The sequence below is a fragment of the Ceratotherium simum genome, chromosome 13 (assembly GCF_057802395.1).
Source record: "Ceratotherium simum simum isolate JZ-2026a chromosome 13, ASM5780239v1, whole genome shotgun sequence".
In the NCBI taxonomy this organism is placed as follows: domain Eukaryota; kingdom Metazoa; phylum Chordata; class Mammalia; order Perissodactyla; family Rhinocerotidae; genus Ceratotherium; species Ceratotherium simum.
In genome coordinates this window covers 65,876,809-65,900,715 of record NC_141912.1, presented here as the reverse complement: position 1 = coordinate 65,900,715, position 23,907 = coordinate 65,876,809, and the positions used below count along the sequence as shown (strand labels likewise).

Sequence of the window (23,907 nt, the reverse complement as noted above, 5' to 3'; positions counted from 1 at the left end):
TGCACCTGGCCCAACCTTCTTACAAGATTGCTTATGTCCCCCAAGACTGGGTCTTGTCACTACATGTTCCCATCCACCAAGCTGCCTTGCACAAGTTCTTTATATTCAGGAGGTCTTCAATATTTACTGAACGCCCGAGCAAGTGAAACAAAAGGGGAATGTTCATTTTGTTGCGTGGGAGGTATCATAACTGCAGCCAACATTACATTAAGTTTTCTGTCCACAAGGCCCTTTTCCACAAGTCACTGCGTCAAGTGACTTTCCACCCAAGCTCTTTTATTAATGCTTATTGTCTACACTGAGATCTAAAGGGGAGTTATTCCCACAGGAACTTAGAAATAAGGGAACTAAATTTGCCACGTCATGGCCAAACAGACAGTGGTCTCTCTCCCTCTCTTTTAATTGCAGGAGGGGAGCTCCATGTCTCAGACAGACAAAGGAGGTTTGTATGTAGACCTGTGGACTGCAGAGCTGTCAGAGACCCCGGGAGCTTCAGGAGCAAGCCAATCTCTGTCTCGGGGATACTTATGTGGTCTCTCTCTCTCTCATCTTATGGCTTCTCTGCTTTTCTCTGGCTCCGTCTAATCTCCTCTGTCTCCTGACCAGGTTCCTCTGCTCAGCTCACGGTTTCTGCTCCCCCATATCTTCACCCTGCACTCTGGTCACTGGCCATGACCTGAACTCCACTACGGCATCCTTTCAATTTCAACTCTACTGCCAACTGACTCAGCTGTTCGTGTTTTCACCCCATGTCTCCATAAGTCACCAGCCAACAGGGCAAGGACACATGACAGAAAACAGAGTTTTCTGGCCTAGGCAAGAGAGTAAACATTTTAAGCTTCGTGGGCCCTAAGGTCACCGATGCCACCACTCAGCTCTGCTGTTGTAGCATAAAAACAGTCATGGACAGTACACAAATGGATGTGCATGAAGGTGTTCCAACAAAACTTTATCATGAAAGCAGGCAGCAGGCCGGCTGTGGCCCATGGGCCATAGCATGCTGAGCCCTGGCCTAGGAAATGGTGGTCTCAGAAGGGAGTATGAATGGGAGGCATCTACTGACACCCTTATAGAAAATCTGAGAGGAACAGGCAGTAGATCCCAGATCTACAAGACTTGAGCAGAATCTGATTGTTCTGTGCTTATGGTTACTGAGGCACCTTCTGATGATGGTTTGGTTTGGCACATGGCTCTACCTACAGGAAGAGACTCAGAGAGTTATGAGCATTTGAGAATTCTAACTCATTAGAGACTTTATAGGGCTAGTAAGCAAGAAGAAGCCCTTCAACTGTGACTCAAGTGTACAGAGCAACGGTGACTCCTATCTCAGTGCTCACAGACACAGTGACATGTACAGGGGACAACACGTCTAGGCTGTGCACTTGCCGTGGGCAGCAGTGTCACCCTACAGTGCACACTCATGGAAGGAATGTCACTAAACCAATCATGGAGGGCCCGGTCCCAGCCAGTCACCCCAGAAGGCACCCTCACTAATTCCCGACAGCCTTGCCCGGTGAAGCACGCTCACTGCACACAGGTGCTAATCTGGAAAGGTCCTTTTAGTGTTCCCGAAGGCTCCCATGTACAGATGCAGCTGTGGACTATGAAGACCCACAGACAGCCATAAGCTTCTTCCTAAAGTCTCTGAGGTTCTTCAGACATAGAATCAGCAATAACTACAATCTGTTCCACTTGTGGATAACTGTCATATTTGGTAAGGAAAATAAATGTTTGAGAAATCTTACTATTTTTATTTTTAGAGGTCCATACATTTACAAAGTTTATTCTTAAAATAAATTTACCATTTGTTGCTAAAGTTATTCTTTACAAACCTGTTAATTTTTTTTCAAATGAAGGGGTGTTTTCACACATTTTTGATTATATATGTGTATCTGCATACAAACATATTTAAAAGACAGTATTCTCAAGGTTTGAGAAGAGTACGGTGATGGACGGAATACTGCTGGCAGAAACTCAACTACACAGAAACGTGAATTATTTTAGATTATGAACCAACAATGGACGCAGGGGCAGTCCATGGGAGACCACTGATCCTAATGAGCCCTAGCTGTAATTAGACATGGGCACATTCATACGTTGTTGTCGTTCCCATGTCAGTGCAGCTTCAGCTGGCTTTAACAGGCTTAAGGCTCCTCACAGGAAGTGCTGCAACCTTCTGATTAAGTAGGAAGAAAGCCTTTCAGGAGGTTACTTCTACTCAGGCTTCTCATAGGTGGTGAAGGAAAAGACACCATGACATAGGCAAGGAAGGAAACATTAAACAAAATCAAAACTTTTCCCTCTTTTCTTAAGTTACAAGTTACAAATGGTAAGATTTCAAAATAACCCAAGAAACCAAGCATACAAGGTGAGGACAAGCCCAAAACAGACACCCCTGAGTTCTAGACATCCTGAGGAGGGTGGGACTCAAGAACTCTGACTGAGCCCAGCATGAAGCCAGTGGGGACCAATGTGCGACCCACCACCTCGTCTGCCACCACAAGGCAGGTGATGGGAGACCAGAGACTGGAATGCTCCCGAAGGGCATTTCTACATGTCATGTCATGTATGACCTGAGAGTTGTCATCATATCATTAATATTATTCAAGCTGTTTCCTACTTATTAAGCTTCCATTCTGACAACTGTAGTAGGAACTGAAGAGTATCTGGCAGACCAAGCGCCCTGAGGTCCAGGCCTCTCAGGGTGCTGAGAGACAGGGTAACATTCTGTCACAAGAACTACCCAGAGAACTCAAGCTCTGAGTGTCACACGTAGCATTTGAAAAACATTCTTCATTTGCAAAATCAGAGTGACCAACGTGGGCAGCAGTCTGATTCAGTGGGTATTCACTACGATAAATTTGGCTCAAATCAAATCTTGTCCCTAGAGCTCCCCAGAAAAAGCACGTGGCTTGTTGGAGGAGGAGGAGAGAGAAGAGGAAGGTATATGTTTTCTACACAGCAAAAAAAGTCACGAGGGACAGAGAGAGTTCCAGTAAAAGGTGCGCCTTGCCTTCGTCCGCCCACAGTCCTGCTCTCACAGGTGTCGCCGTCAGTGCTTCCGTTAGCTCCCCATTTGTATTCGTGCAGAAACAGGGGCGCGTGCGGACACAGACACTGCTGCTGCTCATTACTCGCAGCGTCCATGTCTGCGAATCTGCCTACTCCTGAACTTTATCTGTAACCCCTAAATCAGTGCTCGCCGGGCATTCACAGTCATTTGCCAACACGCGAAGGGCGGCCAAAGGTCTGTCTCCCGACGCCCGCGTCCCCGCTGACGCGGCACAAGGCGACGCTCTGCCTCTTGCTTCAGCTCTCACACTGTAAACCAGAGTCCTTTCAAGGTCTACTTAATGCCATGTTTCTCGAATTTGTGTGCCTTTTTTGGGTGATTTCACCCTTTAAATGGCCCACTACAGTGCCGAAGCGCTGTGTTCTCAAGTGCAAGAGGACTGATGTGCCTTCCGGAGGACGCAGGTGTCAGGTGAGCGTCCTGCAGAGACGAGCTACAGTGCAGGCTACGAGTTCCACGTCAATCAACCACACATCAGGCAATGCGTGTTTAAACAGAAACCCAAGTAAAACAAGGTCACGTGTTGATCAGCTGATGAAAACGGACCAAAGGCTCCAAGGGACCTAACCGTGATTTCTGCCGGAAGCAATGAGTCCGTATGCGTTAATTCCGTGTTCACAGTGACTGTGCAGACCGTGACTGCAACGAAAAATGAGAATCTACGGTGTGCGTATTGTTTTTATTTACAAAAGCAGAGACTTGTCTATACTGCATACGCTATTTTACACCTTGATCTTTCCACCTAATAACACATTTTAGAACCCGCCGTCCCATGTCGTGCATACCCACATCCCTCTCTCAAAGGAGGCACGTCTTCCCTTGGACAATTCTGCCGTCGTTGATTTAACTAGTTGCTAACAATAGAGTTCTATGTTGTTTCTGTATTTTCTTAATGAGAAAAAACTGCTTCAGAGATCCTTCCTATGCTTACATCCTTGCAAACTGCACAGATCTCTGAATGAAGAAAATCTGGCCTCTGCAGCAGACACAGAAAAGCTGGGCCGCCCTTAAGAGACGTCAAACATCTTAACAGCCAGACCCACTGCCCGGGTGTGAGGCGGCTGTGAGTCGGCCGGGCTGGGCAGCAGCTGCCGCGGGGAGGATGTCCAGCTAGTGCCACGTGACCAGACTCGCGCCCAGAGGTGGGTCAGGGCCCCTCCAATTGAGGGCCAGTGTGAGTGTTCTGCGTCTCTGCCCGAATCTGCTCCACGAGGACGGGAGGCTCTGTGAAGTGCTCTTCGTCCTGTAGCACCGAACCAACCTTCTCGGGAAACACAGCAGTACTGTGTGCCGGAAGGAGTCTAGCCCCCTTCTTCATCTGCACCCCTCCGCCACGGTGTTTGGGTGGGAAATGAAGTGGCTCTGACTCAGGACTGTCAGCGAGGCAGCTCTGACGGCCGAGAAAGAATACGGTGGGATTCCAAAATCACAGGAACAACTTAGGGCATAAAAAATTGTTCGTAAAAATAAACGAGAGTTCTTAGCATTCTCCAAGTCATGTCTCTGCCTCAAAATTTTCCTAGCTGAAAAGAAGATGCCTGAAGACGCACATCCAGCACACGACCACCTCTGTGTGCATGTGACTCAACAAAACACGGCCATTTATAGGCCAGCAACTGTAAACGACTCCAGATTCCCTTCTCCTCATAATTCGTAAGTGAAACCATCAATTTTCTAATGATAATATTAACCATAATCGCGTATCGGATACAAAGAAAAGCCAAGAGGGCGGAAACCAAGTCCAACTTAATTTTAACCATTCACATTAAAAAAAAAATAAGATACTGCACTTGCAAAGCTGGAGATGTGCCTCGCCTCTCAGGAAGGGGGGCACGGATGTCACCTCAGCCTGCTGCTCCTGCCCAGCTCTGACCATCTGGCCCAGGTTCTCCTGGGCGACATTCATGGTGCCAGGCCTGTTCAACACAGCACATTCAGTACAGGTGTCTGAGCTCATCTGAATTTCTGGATGAACACATTTGCTATCCCCTAATTAATTTACCAAGTGTGGTGAGATTCCGTGTGTGTGTGTGTGTGCGCACATGTGTGAAAGAGAGGGAGAGACAGAGGGAGGGAGGGAGAGAGGGAGGGAGAGGGAGGGAGGGAGAGATGCTTTTGGAAACCTCGTGCACCATGTATATTCACTCTCCCACTCTCACTCCCACTTGCTAGAATTCTAGAGATATTTCTCACAAAATTTTCATATCTGGAAAGAAACCACAGTGCTGCAACTGAAGGCACTAAATATTAACTTGTTTCTTACTTGATCTGTTCATTTATTGGAGCCTTTAAAAAGCAAGTCAATACCTGTCTTAACCCCCAAAGAGACACTTTCTTCATAATTTTACTTCTTTAGAAGAAAGAAAAATTACAGAAATTAATATCTTTTGCTGGGTTTTAGGAATTTGTAAAAGAGAAAAATATTTCCTCTGTTAATATACAGCGTGAAAAGGTACTAAAATGCTTTTTTGAAAGAATATTCTTCATATAATAGTTGAAAAACCAAGAGTATTTGAAATGAATATCACTATTCATTTTTTAAAAACCACAGAGGATCTTCACTAGAGGAAGGTGAGGGCGACACGCGACTTAGAACTGGAGTTGTTTCTGCACAGGCGACGGGCAGGCCTGGCCGGCGCTCCCCCGAGGCGGGTGCTGGGTCCTGAGCAGTCACCTCTGAGCGAGGATGGTCTTAGGGTGGGTCACCGTAGGCCTTCAGCTCCGTGACCCTGTAATCCTGTCATTTCAATGTGCCAAAGTCAGAGTCCTGACAATTTTTCAAATTTAACCTTTAAGAAAGTGCTTGTGTCCACGTATTCAAAAATAAAGACATTATAAAATATTTCCTGATTTCTGAGAAAAATCTTTTTGGCCAAGCTCAGAGAGCTCGTACAGACAACAGGGAGTTCCTGGCTATATAATCTTGGCATCAATCCAATGCTGTTGTAAAGTAAGTCATACATCATGCTAATTCATTTATTCACTCATTTATTCACTAAACACGTCTTTACTTGTGCTTGTTTTTACAGTATTTCCTCCACTAAAGAGGCAGAAAGACTATATTTGGTAAGGGAATATAAAAACTACCATTTTTCTGTGAAAGCAATCACATAAGGAGCTTCCACACTCGTCACCTCCACACTCGTCACCTCCACACTCATCACCTCCACACTGATGGCTGGGCGGTGCTCACCGAGGTCGAGAGTGTCCAGTGTGTGAGTTTCCCACATCTCTCCTCCCTGGACCTTGAACACAGCTGCCAGCTCTCCACCAGCTTCTGTCACTTCCCTGCATGCACACCACCGTCCGAGGGTCTCAGAAGCTCACAGTCTTCCGCCTGGCCCAGCCAAACTCCACCACGGCCTTTGCCGTTGTCAGGAAACCCCGTGATTCACCTCCTGCTGCTGCCTTATCACCCCCCAAAGTCGCCAGCCCAAACTTTTATTTACCATAAATCCCTATCTCTCCTCTTCTAGGATCTTGTTCCTCTCAATTTAATCTTTCCCCTTCAAGGGGGCCCTTTCTCTGGGCTCTTATATTTGTACAGACCTCCAGCTGCTTGGGGAACTAAAGAAAGATTTATTTGTACTCTGTTGCTCCCTAATCTAACATTCTCCCTCTCTCCTCATCCTTTTAATCATTGGGTATGCAGCCTGATCTGTCTCCTCCTTTTCCTGAGCCCTGTCTGTGCCTTATCTCAGACTGCAGACTGCTCTGCACCATCAGCCTCTCTCCCAGGACCCGCAGGACTCCTTCAAAGGCACTTCCCGCTCTCACAGGAGGCTCTCCAAATACCACCCTCTCCCCAAGTCTCCACTCCAGTCATACCTACAGGGACACCCCTCACCCGCAGGCTGCCCTGGGAGGTGCTGATTGTGTGCCTGCACACCACCCGGGTCTGGGTTATTTGGGCCCTGTTCCAGGACGTGACTGTTCCCTGTGGTCCTGCAAGTCTTCCTGGCCCAAGGTGCAGATGCTCCACTCCTAGATCACTGCGTCCTCTCCCAGGTCTGGCCTCTCCTCTCTATCCTGGCTTTCTGCACTGCCGCCTCTTTTTACATCTGCATCTTCATTTCTCTGTGGTACTCTCCCCCATGCAACCCTTCTTTCAGACTGGGCCTCCTGTGAATGCTGTACTGCCCTGGTCTTTCTCATCTCTCTTTCACAAACCCCTCTTTCTCCTCTTTTCTCCTCAAATATGAGTATTCCCTAAACCTCTCTGCACACATTCTTCTCCCAACACCTTTATTATTTCTTCATCCATTATCCCACATCGATAACTAATGACCCTCTGTCTTTCTCTCCCAAAGCCCAAATCGGCTACATGTACACTTGAGCATCCTGTCTCTCCCTAAAACAGACTTAAGCAACTTCTGCTTGGGCACAGTCACATTTACTTGAAACCTTGAAAACTCGGATTCTTTCATCTCTTTTGCCAAACACCAACCAAGGACTAAGAACTCTGGCTGTCCCTTTGAATTCTCTCCCCTTGTCCAGCCGTGGTGTTCCCAGAGCTCAGGCTCCCAGCAGGCCCTCGACTCGCTGTGATGCTATGATGCTGCACCACACACACTTATTCTGGAGGAACCACCAGCTTCACATGTGGCTCTTGAAGCAAGTACAAAAAAACACATAATAGATTTATTGTGAATAGGTCTTTAAATGTATTATCATGTTCTTTGCAAATCTATATTAAGATTGCAATGTGGAAAGGGACTTTGGACCAACAACAAGCCAAACAAAAAAAATTCAGGTAATTGTCTTTAACCTTTTTTGGAGGAAAAAATTATGCTCTCTCAGTGACGACAATTGTGAATGATGGCATCCACCCTGAACTGGAGGAATATTTTGTTTCTCCAGCACAAAGTGACAGCTCTTGACTAATCTCTCATGGTCGTCTAGGCTACCTTACCTAGTGCCATCCATAAACTTGTTTTTATTACCCACTTCCTGCCCCGAAGCCTGGAATAAAACTCCATACCCACGAGTCTGGAAAACAGCTCTGGGAAGCATGACCCAACTAGTTTGGGAACAGTCATCTGTGAAGTAACTCACCAAGTCCAGCACTGGAGGCAGAGCTCCAGGACCATGTAAGGGCATCTGTCTGTGAAGGGCGGCTTCAGCTTCAGGGGGATGACTACCACCCCCTGCCCCTGAGACGAGGAGTGATGGGCCCTGAAGCGTGGTCAGAACAAACTGGTGGCCTGAATGACTGTCCAGAGCCAATGTGATGGGCACAAACGTGGTGACTGGTCACCTGTTTCTTTCCTTGTTTTCTGCTGCCCCACCTTTGGAAGGTCTGCAGGACCATCTCAGCGTGAGACTGAAATGAGACTGTGTGACTAGGGCAGCTGGTGCCCGTGGGCTCACTGTGTTTGTCCCCTGGTGGATCCGAATCTAAAGGAATCTACCTGGCTTTCTTCTAGGGGAAAAACCTGGATGCCTATTTGAATGTTCAAACTTGGTAAAAATGTTGCCGTGAAGAAAGTGACTGTCATTTCTTCAGTTGTCAAGGATGGCGTGAGTAAGAGCAGACACCCCTCGGGTTTGGGATCCTATCTCAAAGGGTATAAATGGGCTCCCTAGAGGTCACTGGACCGCCATCCAACTTCTCCGCCTCTTCCATTTGATAGAACACAACAGAACTATAGGATTTTATCATCCAGCACGGTAAATTTAAAGCTAACTTAATCTCACCTCATAATTCCTTAACCTGACTGCCTATCTAGTTCAGAAATACATCTGCAGGTTAGGTCATGTCTTACGGAGGAGGATCAAGAGCACCTTAGGGATCGCAGTGGACACACCTTCTTACACTCACTGGCCTTACCCCTTCACTCTGAAGGGCACTCTCCAGCTGAAGAGCCATTTCCACACGCCCAGAGAAGGTCGGTCAAATGGGAAGGAGAATTTCCAAAGTGTTCCAGGGACACAGCACACGGTGGGCACTCAACTACTGAGTGAATGAAAGAACGGAAGAAGGAATTAATTCTAGGCTCAGGGAAGGCTGGGAATAATAGTTTCCTTCCATGAACTAGAATAAAAAAGTTAACAATATTGAAACTTAGAGTGTATACTGAAAATAAACAGACATTTCATTTGATTAAAAAAAAACACACCAAACTGTTAATTTACATTGTTGCTATTAAGCCATTTTGGGGAGGAAAAAATGACATCCTCAAATTAAGTATTATAAGCAGCACTAGTTTCTTTCCTATTTTTAAAAATACTTTGGAGGAAATGAAACATACTCAGAATGTTTTATTAACTAGAACGTTTAGTTTAACTAGTTTAATTACTACTCTTGGGAAATTACTATGACCAGTGGGACCCCTGTGTTTGGCCTTTGGTGGGAACGCCCCGGGTCCAGCACCCACCTGCACAGGCAGCTGAGCTCTCTGCCCCAGTGTCCACGGGGTCAACAGGACAGGCAATCAGAGCTCTCTGTGTGGTGACCCTGGAGTCTACCTTGTGAATCCCGCCAACAGGAGCAACGGCCACTGGAGAGGGCCAACCTCTGCTTTTATCCCAAGTCAGTTCAGAGAGATGGTTGTTGCAGCTCAGTAAATAGTAAACTAATATCCTTCTGGAGTAAAAACTCCTGAAAAGAAGAGGCTGTGTTTTATTTCTGTTCCGCCTCTGTGGTTCCAGCTCACGGCCTTACACGGAGCACGAGGTCAGGTTATTGAATAAACATTGAAGAATGATGTCTAAAGTCACAAATCAGAATGATGAGAAACATATCCAATGACTCAAAACATGGGGATAAGAAGATAAACTCTCAATTCCATCCAGTTCTAGGTCATTCAGGTGACAGAAACCAGGTTTGGAGAGACGGGAGCCGTGAACTTAGATCCCGTTCATTAAGAGGTTTAGGGATGGCATACACAAGGCCTATGATCTGGGAAAATTTCCAACCAGGAAAAAAATACAGGTGGTTTTCTATCTCATATGTGCTCCTACAACAACCTACATTTTGAGTCAATGCTGTCATCTCCCAATTAAACAGGAAAACTGGAGCTTTCTGCTGCCAAATTAAGATCTATTTCTTGGCTCACTGACTAAGGAAACTCCTAAAACAACTGTGATAAATATTTTTAATTTAACTTCTATTTAACTGTATGTTACAAACATATTTAGACTTCTTTAATGTGACTTTTTCTATAATAATTCCATCTGGAATAAGAATAATTTCTAATTTATTTATCAACTATCTACAGTCGTTGACTTCCAAAATGGAAAGTGTGATCTTTTAAAAATTATTCATTGAAAATCCGAGTATTCCCAGATTTCAGAAATAATAGACATTTGAAAACCTCAGAGCAATTTTGAGGCTTCACTCTCCTATTTTCTAAGAAACCTGAGCTAACAACAACTGCAAGAAAGTAGGGTTTCCTGTGTGCATGCCCCATCTTTCTAGAGGCCTCTGTAAACCCCTGTAGCGTGGTGTGTGAAGGAGGCAGCCTGGGCCACTTAGGCAGCGCACACTGGGGCTTGTAAGCAATTACAGGGTCAATGCATCTCTTGATTAAGAGCAGACAGCTTTCAGAGGAAGAGAAATCAAATTATACAACATGGTAAGAAAAAATGAGGAGAAATATCATTCCAGAAAGACAGAGGCACAGAGAGGAAGAAAAAACTAGGGGTAGTTAAACTGATGGGAAATGATAGGACAAATGGGAGACAGAAAGAAATAAATGTCCAGGAAAAATGCACATATGGGAGGGAGGGAGGGCAGCATGGAGGGAAAATGGAATGTATTTACACTAGTGTGAAGAAAATAAGAGTGTTTGTTTATTGGTTTAAAGAAAGAAAATCCTGTAAAATCAGTTTGGAGCAAATGTTTGTATATTCAGCCATTAGGAAACTTAAATGAAGCAATTGTTGCTATTTTTTAATGAATCTTAGCTATTCTGCAATAAAATACCAAGAAATTAGGAATTTAATGTTCATAAGAAATGGTATTAAGAAGTTATAATTACAATTTGGGTCCTCAGTACAAGTTGCTCCACAATTTAAACTTATGCAAATTCCTGTTTGAAAAAAAAAGTTATCATTCAAATAGTCCCACTGGTAGCAATAAGCTAGGTGAATTTTGGTTAAAAATAAAGAATGAGGGGCTGGCCCTGTGGGATAGTGGTTGGGTTCGGTGAGCTCGCTTCAGCAGCCTGGGATTTGCAAGTTCGATCCTAGGCTCGGACCTACACCACTTGTCAGCCATGCTGTGACGGCGTCCCATATAAAACAGAGGAGGATTGGCACAGATGTTAGCTCAGGGCGAATCTTCCTCACCAAAAAATAAATAAAGAATAAAAATCTGGGCTTGATGCCATAGGAGATACAAAAATAGGTACTTTGCTTTCTTTAGACACAAAGTATTTGTGAAGAATTAGATCAAGGATCCAATTAGAAGACAACACAGGAACCACTTAGGGCTAAAATACATGGTCCCGTGATAAAAGCCAGGAAAGGTAAATGAACGTGAGGGAATAAGCCAGAGGCTTCAGGAGAACTTTACGGAGAAATGCGAACTTGAGCTGGTTAGAATGTGAAGACCGAGAAATAAACACTCCTAGTACTACTAAATTATACGTAATTCTCTGATACTGGGTGATCTGGGATTTTAACTATCATTCTTTTTTTTCAGCAAATATTTATTGTGCATACACTATATTGCTAAGAGCTACACAGGACCCAAAAGCAGTTTTTGTAGTTATGCTGCCCATCTGATAGGAGGGCCAGGGCCCACAGGTGCCATCCACAGTCAAGATACGGTGGCCAAGAGCGAGAGCTCCCAGCCAGCCTGCCTTGGCTCAAAGCCCTGTCGTGCCACTAACTCGGTGCTGCCCTTGGGCAGGTTAGGGGACCTCTCCCTACCTCAGTGCTCTGCTCTGTTAGGGGAGGTGACAGCACCAGCAGTACCTCCTAGGGCTATTCTGAGGATTAAAAGAGTTAATGTGTGTAAAGCATTTAGAACAATGTCCAGCATATAATCAACAACTGAAACGACTATTGTTGGTGATAATCTTCTTTTCTATAACTTATCCTTTCTTGCTCTCCCCCTTGGTCTTGTATATCCTCCTGGCTACTGTCCAATCTCTCTTCTTAGATTCTTGCATGAACCAAATATATGGCTTAATTCACCTTTTCCTCTCTTCACTTCTGACTCATTTCTCGGTTAACAGCATGCTGGCTTCTGCCCTCACCACTTCACTGAAGGTGAACATTGGTGAGGGTACAAAATTACTGAAGACTCCCACACTGCCAGATCCAGTGGTCACCCCTGGGTCCACATGTTACTAAACCACTGTCCACATTTCATAGTTGACTCTACATGGACAAGAAACTACATTCCATAGTTTCATCATTGAAACCCTTTCGATATCCCTGGTCCCATGACCACCTGACATTTTCTGTCTGGTGCTTCCTTCCAGCTTGATGTCTATTCCACTTCATTCCCCTTTTCCACTGTTTATTCCTGACGTGTTGGCAATCCCCAGGTTCCCATCCTTGAGCCATTGTCCTCTCCTTACATGCTCTCCTGGTGGTTCTCTCCTCTGTACTTTCACGTCCTTTAAATCATCTTCCACAGCTGCTGGACACATGCGGTTGGAAGTCCCACAGCCACTGAGAGCTCAGCACATCCAAAGCTAAACTCATTTAATCACCCACCGCATTCCGTTCCACCTGGTGTTCACCTGTATTCTCGATGGCAGTTAACGGCCCCACTGTCCAGCCAACCACTCAAACCAGGAATCTGGAAATGACAAATCTGTCCCTCTTCTCCATCTTCTACACTCACTCCTTCACTAATACATTTCAACTGTTGTCCTATTTTTTCTCCATTTTTACTACCATTGCCTCAGTCCAAGTTCTAATTATCTCTTGCCTAAGCTGGAACAGCAGTTTCAAAACAGATCTCCTACCTCCAGCTTGTCCCCTTCAAGCCATCATTCATAGAGCTGGCATAGTGATCAACCTAAACTGGAAAATTTACCTGCCTAAACTCCACCTACCTCACAGACTGCCTGTCACCTACAGGAAGAAATCCTGGACCTTTAACATAGTAATACATCCCTCCACCATGTTATCTCTATTTATAAATCTCTCCAGCTTCAATAACAGCCACCATGCTAAGTATGATTATATATATAATATATGTATTTATAAAGTATTCTAATACTTTGATTTACTATTATTATTCCTATTTTACAGATTAAGCAGATGGTATTGGAAGCAACTTGCTCAGAGTCATTAAATCAATAAAGTTGACCACTGAATCCAAATCTAATCACGTTCCCCAATGAAATTTCCTTGAGGCCAAGGTCCACATCATTCCCTTTCTTGGACCTCCAGCATCTAGACATTACCTGGTACATAATGGCTGTTAATTAAATATTAAACCAAATTGACTATTAAAAAAAAAAGAGAAATTATAACATGATAATTACAAAAGATCATCCTGCCACTGATGGAGGAAGGAGAGAGATTCTAGACCACCTCACAGGCTCTACAAACAGAAGCAGCGAACTCTAGGACTGGGTTTGTGAAATGTGTCTCTTTTCATGTATACCTAAACTTAAATATCTTCCAAATTATGATATAACCTCTATATTGGCAAGAGTAACTTGAAGGTTCTTTTTACTTCTAAACTGTATTTTATTTAAATGTCTTATTTACTTTTTGAGGAGCAAAAATAAGGTAAATGTAAATATTTACACTAACAAGTTTTCTGCTACAGGATACAGTGTGTGTATGGAATATACACGCATACATATTAACACATAAAATGGAAAAAGTCCAAACTATTTTTAAGTTTAGAAATAGATGACTTCAATAACATTTAGGAAACTCATTTTCAGACAAACTGATAACAAAGGATCAAAAGATCACCTGAAACTCTGAGACCCATCAAAGAATTTCAAAAATTATGAAAAAATGCAATTGTTTGGCCATTCTGTCTCCCAGTTGCAACCAAATAGAACTTCAAATAGCATCCTTGTAAAGGGTTGAAAAAAAAGAAAACTAAAGTGGAAACATCTACAAATCATTAAACATAACAGTGAGCTGTGGCTTCAAGTAGTTTCACACCACTGGGCTGGGATAAAGCACTTTCATCTGCCAAAATAGCCATTTGCAATTAAAAATTAAAACTGGCACCACTTCTTTGCAAGCAATTATCACAAGGCTGCTGACTATCTTCCTTGTTTATAGTGTTTCTTGTATCAAGACTTCATTCCATTTTGAAATATTATTTTCTTATGTTTTATTTCTTTTAGGCCATAATATTTCTAAGACTAATATTTTAACACTTTTCAACATTTCTAATCATAATATGATCCTCAAATACTATGGAATTGTTTAAACTTCTGAAAACAGATTGATTTGAAAGCTGTCTGGAGCACTTTATGTTACTATATTAGCAGGGTATAAAGCAGTTTAACTTGAATAAGGCCTCCCTCCCTTTAAAAGAAATCAGTGATTTTTAAGGAAGGCAGGAACAAAAATAAAATGCAAACATCAATTTCTATAGACAGAGACTTAATTCAGAGTAGAACACACATGTAAATGATGAAGTCATTCATCAGGTCCAACTGAGTCCTGACACAGGGAGTAGACAATAGTGTAAAACTCCATCTTCCACCAGGAACCAGTCGTATATTTTGGATATCCAGGGTCTTGGTAAGTGAATCAGTTTGTATGCACGGAGCGTCTTCTGGGTGGTAGACACTGTTCTGGGTGCTGAGATACAGCAGAGAACAAGACAGAGAGGCCCGCCTTCACGAAGTTGGGTAGAAACAGGCAACACACCCATTCCTTCTCCAGCAGAGGAGCGAGGTGTTCTATTAACTCTTTGGAAAGACCACTTTGGCTATCGTGGCACATGGACCTTACCAGGAGTTAGGAGGTGGCCCTGCAGCTCAGAGATGAAAAAGGGAAATGATAAGAAGGTCAGATCACTTCTTATTACAAATACTCCTTCCCTTTATGATAGTATTTTAGACTATCCACAGTATCCTCCACCATTTTGGCTGGATCACAGACAGTGTTGTGCCCATTTCACACATAACAATTTGGAGACCCAAAAGGGTGAAATGACTTATTCCAAGTCACAAAGCTAATTAGTGGGAAAGTTGGAAACAAAGCAACAGTCTTCTACTTCTAGCCCCATTCCTTTCTCCTCTAAATGAATCATCACTATCTTACTTCTAAGAAACGAAAAAGACTTGGTAGTTCCTTCAGCTTTGGTTCACTCTGAAACTACTCTAAGGAAGGCATCCAAGGAAAAGTATTTACTTAATCATTAAGGAAGCATTTATTGAAGGTTTGCTGGATACAAGGCATCTTGAATGCTTGGGATTCAGAGATAAGGAGGGGATTTTCCGTGAGGGAAGCTCATCCTCTTGTAGGAAAGACAGTTCAAGTAGCTCACAATGACAATACAGTGGGGCAAGCACCGTTACAGTGACATTCCCAAGTGCCATGGAATCTGAGACAAAGGGCAGTAAATTATTCTTGCAGGGGGAGATGTGTCCAAGAGGAAGCGACACTTGAATTGTATTTTGAAGAAATAGTAGGAGTTGGACATCTAGAGTGCAAGGAGTGGGAAGAATCCAAGAGAACACCATAAGCAAAGGCACAGGCCACAGGATGGAGCAGCTCAGTAAGGCTGGGGTCAGGCAAGAGAGGCGGGAGGAGACCATGTCACAGAGGGTCTTGTGAGCTGTTCCAAGGAATCGGGGGTTAACTCACATTTCTGTCTCCACTTTCCCAAATCTTAACCATCCTCCATCCACTGACCTCACAGTGATGACCCTCACCATGCCACTGCAGCTGCCGCAGCAGAGGCCATCTGTGACCTCCGTCATGACCAACCCAGTGACCAACCCTTCTAGTCCATTCCACAGCACTGGAACGGCTGACCACAGCCGCCTTCCTGCACACGTCTTCCTTCCTTTGCCTTTATGAGAATAAGGTCTCCTGGCTCCTTCCACGGCCTTTCGGTTGCTCTGTCGTGTTCCCCCAGGTTCTTCTGCAGGCTCTCCGTCTTCCAGCCACTGCTGGATGTTGGCGTTCCCCAGACTCTGTCCTCCATCTGTCCTCATCTCACTCTGCATCTCCGGGCTAGCTCACTCATTCTGTTCATTAACTACCATGAAACCGCTAGAGGCTTCCAAATCTAAATATCTAATCTAGACATCTAGATTAAGCTCTAGATTTATAAATGCATTTATTCATTCAAAAATATTTCATTGAGTGCTCTCTACATGCCAGAAATGGCTCTGGTTGCTAATCCAAGACTCAAGGGAAAGACACTGAGTGAGCCTGGTTCACTATTTTTTTTTTTTTTTTTGGTGAGGAAGATCAGCCCTGAGCTAACATCGGTTGCCAGTCCTCATCTTTTTGCTGAGGAAGATTGGCCCTGGGTAACATCTGTGCCCATCTTCCTCTATTTTATATATGGGATGCCTGCCATAGCATGGCTTGATAAGCGGTGCACAGGTCCTTACCCAGGATCCCAAACTGTGAACCCCAGGCCACTGAAGCAGAGCACACAAACTTAACCACTATGCCACTGGGCTGGCCCCCACTATTGTGTTTTTACCACTTACAATCTCCACCTAAATGTCTTACAAATATCTGAAACTCAACAAGTCCAAATCTGAACTCATTATATTGCCCCCAAAGTGTGCCCCTCACCCCTTGTCCCATATATTAGTGAATGGTATTTCTGTTCCCCAATTCACCCAAGTCAGGATCGTACTTCTCACACCACGTGTCAGACTGGTGAAAATGATCTTCCAATTCTGCCTACTTCACACTTCTCAAGTAAACTCCTCCTTCTTGTCTCCAAGTTGCTGCCTAAATTCCTTAGTAATCATCTCTCACCTTTCTAGAACAGTCCACGGCACAGAGTAGATACTCAAAAGACATTCCTAGAATGAATTTATGGATAAAAGAATACAAGAACGAATAGAAAAATTGGGCAACTGCCAGCATCTCACTACAGGCCATACTGGTCCATGCTGTACCCTCCAATCCATTTACCAAATCGATAACAGACAGATCTTTCCAAAATCCGTATCTGATTACATTGTTCCTCTGATGATCGCCATTCAACAAGCACTGCTACGTCCAGGATAAACAGCTCCAGGGCCGGCACTAGATGCCCTCCATCCTCATCCTGCACATACTTCACAGCACCTAGAATGACTGTTGACTCACAATTCCATACCTTTGCCTAAGCTTTTTTCTCTGTCAAGATGGCTCATTCCTCCTTGCTTTTCCACGTGAAAATTAACTACTCATTTGTCAAAACTCAGCTCATGCCTCACTTCCCCTTTGAAGCCTGTGCCGACCTTTCTGCCCTCATCCCTGCCTCTGTCTCTCTTCCCACACGACTTTGTACTTAACCTCTAGAACAGCATTGCCCCACACTTGGTCACCCCCTGCTGGAGTCCCTTCCCTTCTTCAGAGTGGGGGCCTTTGCCTTATTATTTTGGGAATTACCACATGTGGACACTCAAATGTCTGCAGATAGATGAACGAATGAATGAGTAGATGGTGAAGTGTCATAGAAAGATTATAGGCAAGAGGATAATCTGATATATTTGCATTTTAGGAAAAACACCATGGTGTCAGAGCAGAGAGCAGGAAGGCTAAGAACAGAAGCTTAGAACAGAAGCTTAGCAGAAGGCTAAGAACATTCAGCAGGAGAACATTACGAATAATCCAGTGGAAAGATGCTGAGAAACAGAGAGGGATAGTGGTAGCAGCAAAGGAGAGAATAGATCTGAAAAGTATTTATAAAGTGGACACACAGAATTTAATGGTCTTTTGGATGGCAAGACGGAGTAACTACGCAAAAAATGAAGCAGTCGAGGATGACTTCCAGGTTCCTAGCTTGGTTGATAGGACTATTTCTTCTAGTTTAAAATATCTATAAGTTCCAATCCATGGCATTACACCAGGTAAAGATTCACTGGACAAAGTGAGGAGTTACATGTGTCCGTCTCACTGCTTCCTGTGCCATTTCTCAGAACCACAGTTGCTGCATCAATGCAAATTTATATACAGATCCCCATCACATGTTCCTTTACCACCACCATTCTTCAAACTTTTCCTAAAGAGAGGAGAAATTAAAAATGGACAAACAACATTCAAAAAAATGTTACCTCATATTTGACTAGCTTGTCTATTACACAGAAGAACAGCTGAAGACAAGAAACAGGGAACATAGCTGTCTGGTAAATTCTGAAGAACAGGAAGGGAACGCTCTCCTGGTCTCCACTAATTTGTAAAGATGGGAAGAAACTATCTGAATAGGCCATCTCTTGTTCTCGCCAGCCATCTCATCAGTAGGCTAGGATATAGACACTTGAAACCACGATTCACACCATCAGAATACCAATATAATAATTATTTTGCATATTTAACGGAAATTTTTCTTTACCTGAAACATAACTTTAAAAGTACTATACTTTTCTTGTTCTTGGCAGTGAAAACACGGGTCAGCCACGTAAATCCTTTCCTGAAGTGCCTCATTAATCACAGCGCACTTGTTCTTGGCAAGAACCTTAATGTGCTACAAAAACTGTTATTAAAGTAAGATTTGGGGATTCTCGGGCTGGCAGGGAATTGGTTAGTTATACTGCTTCAGAAATTGTTTTCTTATAATTTCCTTTATTATTAATGGTCTGGTTAGACTTACAGTGAATTTCCTTTGTTAATTTAATGTGTAAAGTCCAGCTATTCTAAAGCTCATTTAAACTCATAAGCAGCAATTGCAAAGACTGCCTGTCCCTCAGGGTGGGCCGTGGTGCAGAAGCCTCAGAACATAACACTGTCATCCCCTCTTTGTGCTAATGGAGATCTAGACCCCGCCTAACTGCTCAAGCACCATGGCTCCAGACTCCAGAAACGTGTAAACAAAACTTCACATCAGCACGTCATATTGACAAGCACATAATTTATTCCTTATCTATCACTAAAGACATTGACAGACTGAAAAAGCCTGGTGAGTAGAGAATTGTCCAAACTTGAACCTCTTGAAAAATCATTTGTCAAAATTTAAAAATTCTCTAAGGCCATAAAAGCCTGTTAAACACGAACATACTGAAAAGAAAATGTTGCATTACAAGAAGTCCTCTCCACGTTCCAGGGCACTCAGAGGCACAAGCATGAGCACCACCGAGGCCGTCCCTAACCCTCTCAATGTACAACCTGTAATTTACCAAAAACCAAAGGTGGCAAAGGGCAGCACATTGTAAATTCAAAGTTATGAACATCAGGAGCAAACTCCAGTAAAAAAATAATTTTCCATACTGTGTAGACTTTGCTGCCAAACTGAGCACAGATCATTATCATCAAATGTATTAGTAGATCCTTACAGGTCAAAATAATTTATCAGGCTCATTAGGTAATAGGATTAATTAAATATCAACTCAGAGAGGATGAACATGAAAAGCATCAGCAGAGTTTCTCTAAGTCTATCATTTATCACAGTAGCCACATCCAAATCAATGCGAATCTTACATAAGTGAATAATAACATTACTACGTTTGATGTAACGATGATGCTACACAACGTTCTCCTTCTGTACACTGTAAGGGGGAGATTGGCTGGAATATTCTACCGACTGCTGCACTTTCACAACAATCTGGGACTGTCAAATTCTCCAGACACCAGAGCCCCGCAGATTGTGGGCTCCACCAATTTCCTGACCCCTTCGTGGTCAGATTCCAGGTTCACCTATTTACACGACCAGCCCCTTCTTCCGTGTTATTTCAAAAACGTTTCTGGTGTTGACGCCAATCCTCCGTCCCAGGTGGGAGCTACGTTTGGGTGACACGCCTCATTTCTTAAAAAAAACTAGTTCATGTGTTCAAAACCCATTTTACTAGGAAACAAGGAAGGTATCAGTGAGTGCCTGCATCTCTCTCTACAGGTCTCCTAAGGCTGACATCTTTATACTTCGTCTTACCACAAAGCAGCAGAAAAAAAGAACTCGAAAGAGAGGAGAAAAAGAAGGGGGAAAAAAAAAAGAGTTAGGGTGTAACGGCATAAAAACCACCTTAAAATGCCCAGACGAACCTAACTCACAGCAGAGTGAATGAAGGGATGTGGTGGGGAAAGTGGTAAACGTTAAAGCCACTGAAAGGTTTCAAACGCCTGAGGGAAAAATAAACATTCGCTTCCCATCATTTTCTCATTAAGCATTCTCTGCGGACGGCGAGTTTTTCCTTAGCGCGCGCTCTACTCCGCGCGCAAACGCCCCCTGACTCCACCGCCGGCCGGGGAGGGCGGCCCTGGGCGCGCCCGGGCTCCGGCGCCACCTCGCCGGCCCGCTCGCCTCGCCCAGCCCCGGGCCACCTCTGAGCAGGAAGGGCCACATGCGCTGACAGATTTTCCGTTAGTGGCGGCTGAGGTGGTGGCGAGGCGTGTTTCCGGGCTCTCCCCACCAAGTCGGCAGCAGCCTCCCCGGCTCCGCCTCTAGGGCTGAGGACCCGGCCCTCCGTCTCTCCTCTCTCCACGCGTCCTCCGGGCCATCACCTCCCACCCGCCCCGACACACGCTCCCCAGCTCCACACGAGCGCACGCCTCCCTTAGCCTTTCTCAGCTCCCGGGCGCCCTCCTCGGTTGAGGTGGACGTGTCTCGGAACGTAATCGCTCCCAATTATCCGCGCAGCCTGAGTCCCGCGTCTGCCCGGCTCTCCCTCTGGTGGCTAAAGCTGCCGAGCAGCTCCCTGGGTATGGTCGGGAGAAGGTGCAGCCTGTGGGTGGGAGAGGTGGGGCTGAGCGAGGTGGAGGGCTCCAGGGGGAAGACCATAAACACGTGCCGAGAAATACAGCCACCGCGTGCGCGCGCGCGCGTCCGTGTATGTGGTGTGTGTGCGCGTGTGTGCTGTGCGTGCGGTGTGTGTGCTGTGTGTGGTGTGCGTGTGCGAGTATGTGTGCGCGCGTCTGTGTATGCGGTGTGTGTGCGTCTGTGCGTGCGCTGTGTGTGGTGTGTGTGGCGTGCGTGTGTGGTGTGCGATGTGTGTGTGCGTCTGTGTGTGGTGTGCGTGTGTGGTGTGTGTGTGTGCGCGCGCGCCGGGCCAGGGCCCCAGGCACACGGGTCCCAGAAGGGCGCGCGGGGGCGCGGGTACTCACACGAACGCGTGGTAGACGAACGCCCAGCCGCGGGGTCTCTCCAGCACGTTGTACAGGTAGTTCTGCAGCCGCCGGTACTTGACGTTGCGCCGGCAGCTCTGGCCGCTGGTGTAGGAGAGCGGCTTCCCCAGCAGGCTCATCCGGGCCCCCTGCTTGCCCCGCCGGCTCTCCCTCCGGCCGCCGCCGAGCGCGGCCGCGCGGGTGCCCAGCAGCAGCAGCCCGTCGCCGCCGGCGGCCGCCGAGCTCAGCAGCACCCCGCCCCGGCCCGACTCCACATCCTTCATGCCGCCGCCCGGGCGCCCCCCGCGCGCCGCCGCCGCCGCGCCGCTCTGCGCCCAGAGCCCGGCGGCGCCGCCCTCGTCCCCTCCCGCGTGGCGGCGGGGCATGGCATCACCACCGGCACCGGGAGGGGCGCGCCGGTGCCTGCGGCGGGGGCAGCGGCCTCATGCGCGCCGGCAGGGTGTGAGCAAGAAGCCGCGGCCGACGGGGCGCCCGCCGGCCCACGACCTCCGTTGGAACCGCGCGGGGCGCGAGCCGCCAGCAAACCGCCGGGCGGAGGGGCGCGCAGGAGGCAGAGTCCTAATTTCTAGCAGCCTTCAGCTCCGAATTCGCAATCAGGACCGGTGTGGGGCGTTCGGAGAGGGCTTCTCTTGCTCCCTCTGATTGCCGCGGCTCCCGCTCGCTCCTTCCGAAGCGCCCCCAGGGCTGGCGCCGGGGAGTGCGGGGCGCTCCGAGGCGCGCTCCCACGCACGCACACCCAACCCAGGCTCCCCCTTCTTCCCTCGCTCCACTCCCAGACGGCGTGCGGCCCTCCCGGGAGGAGACCGAGCTCAGAGGCGAGAGTTTCGTTCGGTTCTCCTTGGGGCTTTCGAGCTCCGGAAGGTTGAGTCCGCCCCTTGCCCTGGGGAGAAACTGGAGATGCAGGTCGCTGCTCTCTCCGCCGCTCCGCGGCCGCGCTGGGTCCTGCCTTCCTTCCGCGAGGGGTGTGATCGAGACGGCCCTGCCCGGCCCTTCCCTTCAGGTACCAGGCGGCCCGGGGCGGGCACGCGGGTCCGTGAAGACACGGGGTCCTTGGCACTTCAGTGCGCAGACCCGCAGGACCCGGCAGCCGAGGCGGGGAGGCGGACACCCGGCACCTCCGCGTGGCTCACTCCCGCCTGCGGGCTGTGACTTTCCATCCGAGCCTCAGGCGGCGAGCCCGCGGGGACCTGGGCATCCTCCCCCGCCCGGCGGAGGGGGTGGGGGCGCCGCAGAGACTCCGAAGTGGCTCCTCCGCGGTTGACGAGTGCCGGGGGCTCCGCCCGACCACGGCGCGAGCGCGCGAGAACGAACCGGTTTCCCTCTGTCAAGAAATTTCCATTTAAGTCCCAGAAAGTCATAAAACGGCGAAGTGGCAGCAGTGGCGGCGGCGGCCCCAGGGTGGGGAGAAAAGCCCTAGAGGGTGGAGAGCCCGGGACACTGGCTTCTCCGGGTCCCCTCGTCTGCTGTGACTTCCGCAGGGAGAGACGTGTCGCGAGTTGGCACGGGGGACCCCGGCTCCGACACGCGGCGGCCTCGGCCTCCGGCTCCCCCGGCAGCGGTCGCACCTCACCGTCGGCGCGAGCGGACGGGAAGGAAGCCAGGCTCGGAGACTTCTCCCCACAGAGGGGACCCCCACTCCCCCAAATACGAAAGACAGCTCTAACCCAGTTAAACTGAAGGAAGAGCGAGATTCCCCCACGAGCCAGAGCAGATGGTGCCGGAGTAGTCGCTCCGTGTGCCTTTCCCTTCCAGAAGCCGAAACCGAGGAAGCCTTGAGGCCAAAGTCTCCCTCAGCTGTCTCCGCCCCCGAGATGGACAAGCTCCCAACTCCTCCCGCACTCGCGCCCGGCAGCGCCTTCCTGCCTCGGGCAGTGGCTCCATCTAAAGGCTTTACTGTTACTTGTCACTGCCATTTCTATTATTGCGTGAAGCCCTCGGCCGGCTCCTGGCCGTGGCAGAACCCTGCCTCCCTTTTTCCTTCCCCCGAGCCCCTCGGCGCGGGCACGACTCGGAGCCGCTCACGCTCGGGCTGCCCGTGCGCCGAGCACCGCTTCGCACTCTCTAGCGTTCCCGAGACACTTTCGGCCCACGGCGGTGCAGGTGCGAGGGCGCCGCTCCGCGCCCGCGTTTGGGGCAGAGGCAGCCCGGAGCCCGCGCTCCGGTCCCAGCGCGCGGGGACCCCGGGGGCGGGGGCGGGGGCGTCGCCGCTGCTATTCTTAGGCTCCCTGCGGAGTTTCCGAGCGGGGACTTTCAGGGTGAAAGATCTAGAGACTTAAAAGGACTCGTGTGCACGCTTTAAGCTTGGACATCTTGTCTTTTTCTGCAGGCAGGAAAATGAAAACCATTTCCTCTTAACCGAGCGGTCTCTCCTTCAAATTTCCGCCGCCTCCGCGCAGGGCAGGTCCTTCCGTCGCGGGCGCCGCCGCCCGGGCCGGGCAGAGAGTTCCGGGACAGCGGACATGGACACGTCTCCCCGGAGGAGACCCAGCTCTTACTCCCACAGGACGCTTCCCTGGGGGCACAGCACTAATGTTCGTGACACCGTGGTGTGGATGAAGCCACTGCCCCTGAAGCTTCTGAGAAACCGACCCGGCGAGGAGCAGCGGCTCAGACGTGGGAGGACCTTCGGTGTCATCCTTCCACAGTGACCTCGGGTTAGA

The 23,907-nt window shown here is 47.6% G+C and overlaps 1 protein-coding gene across 1 annotated transcript in view; it reads right to left on the bottom strand.

Annotated features, from left to right (window-relative positions):
* KCNQ5 (potassium voltage-gated channel subfamily Q member 5) overlaps positions 1-21,619 on the bottom strand; it is a 463,497-nt gene extending 441,878 nt beyond the window's left edge. Inside the window, exon 1 of the mRNA XM_087438809.1 lies at positions 21,227-21,619. Within this exon, the coding sequence (XP_087294935.1) occupies positions 21,227-21,612 (386 nt within the window). The 5' untranslated portion in view covers positions 21,613-21,619. The remainder of the gene's footprint in view (positions 1-21,226) is intronic.
* Between the last annotated feature and the right edge of the window lie 2,288 nt (positions 21,620-23,907).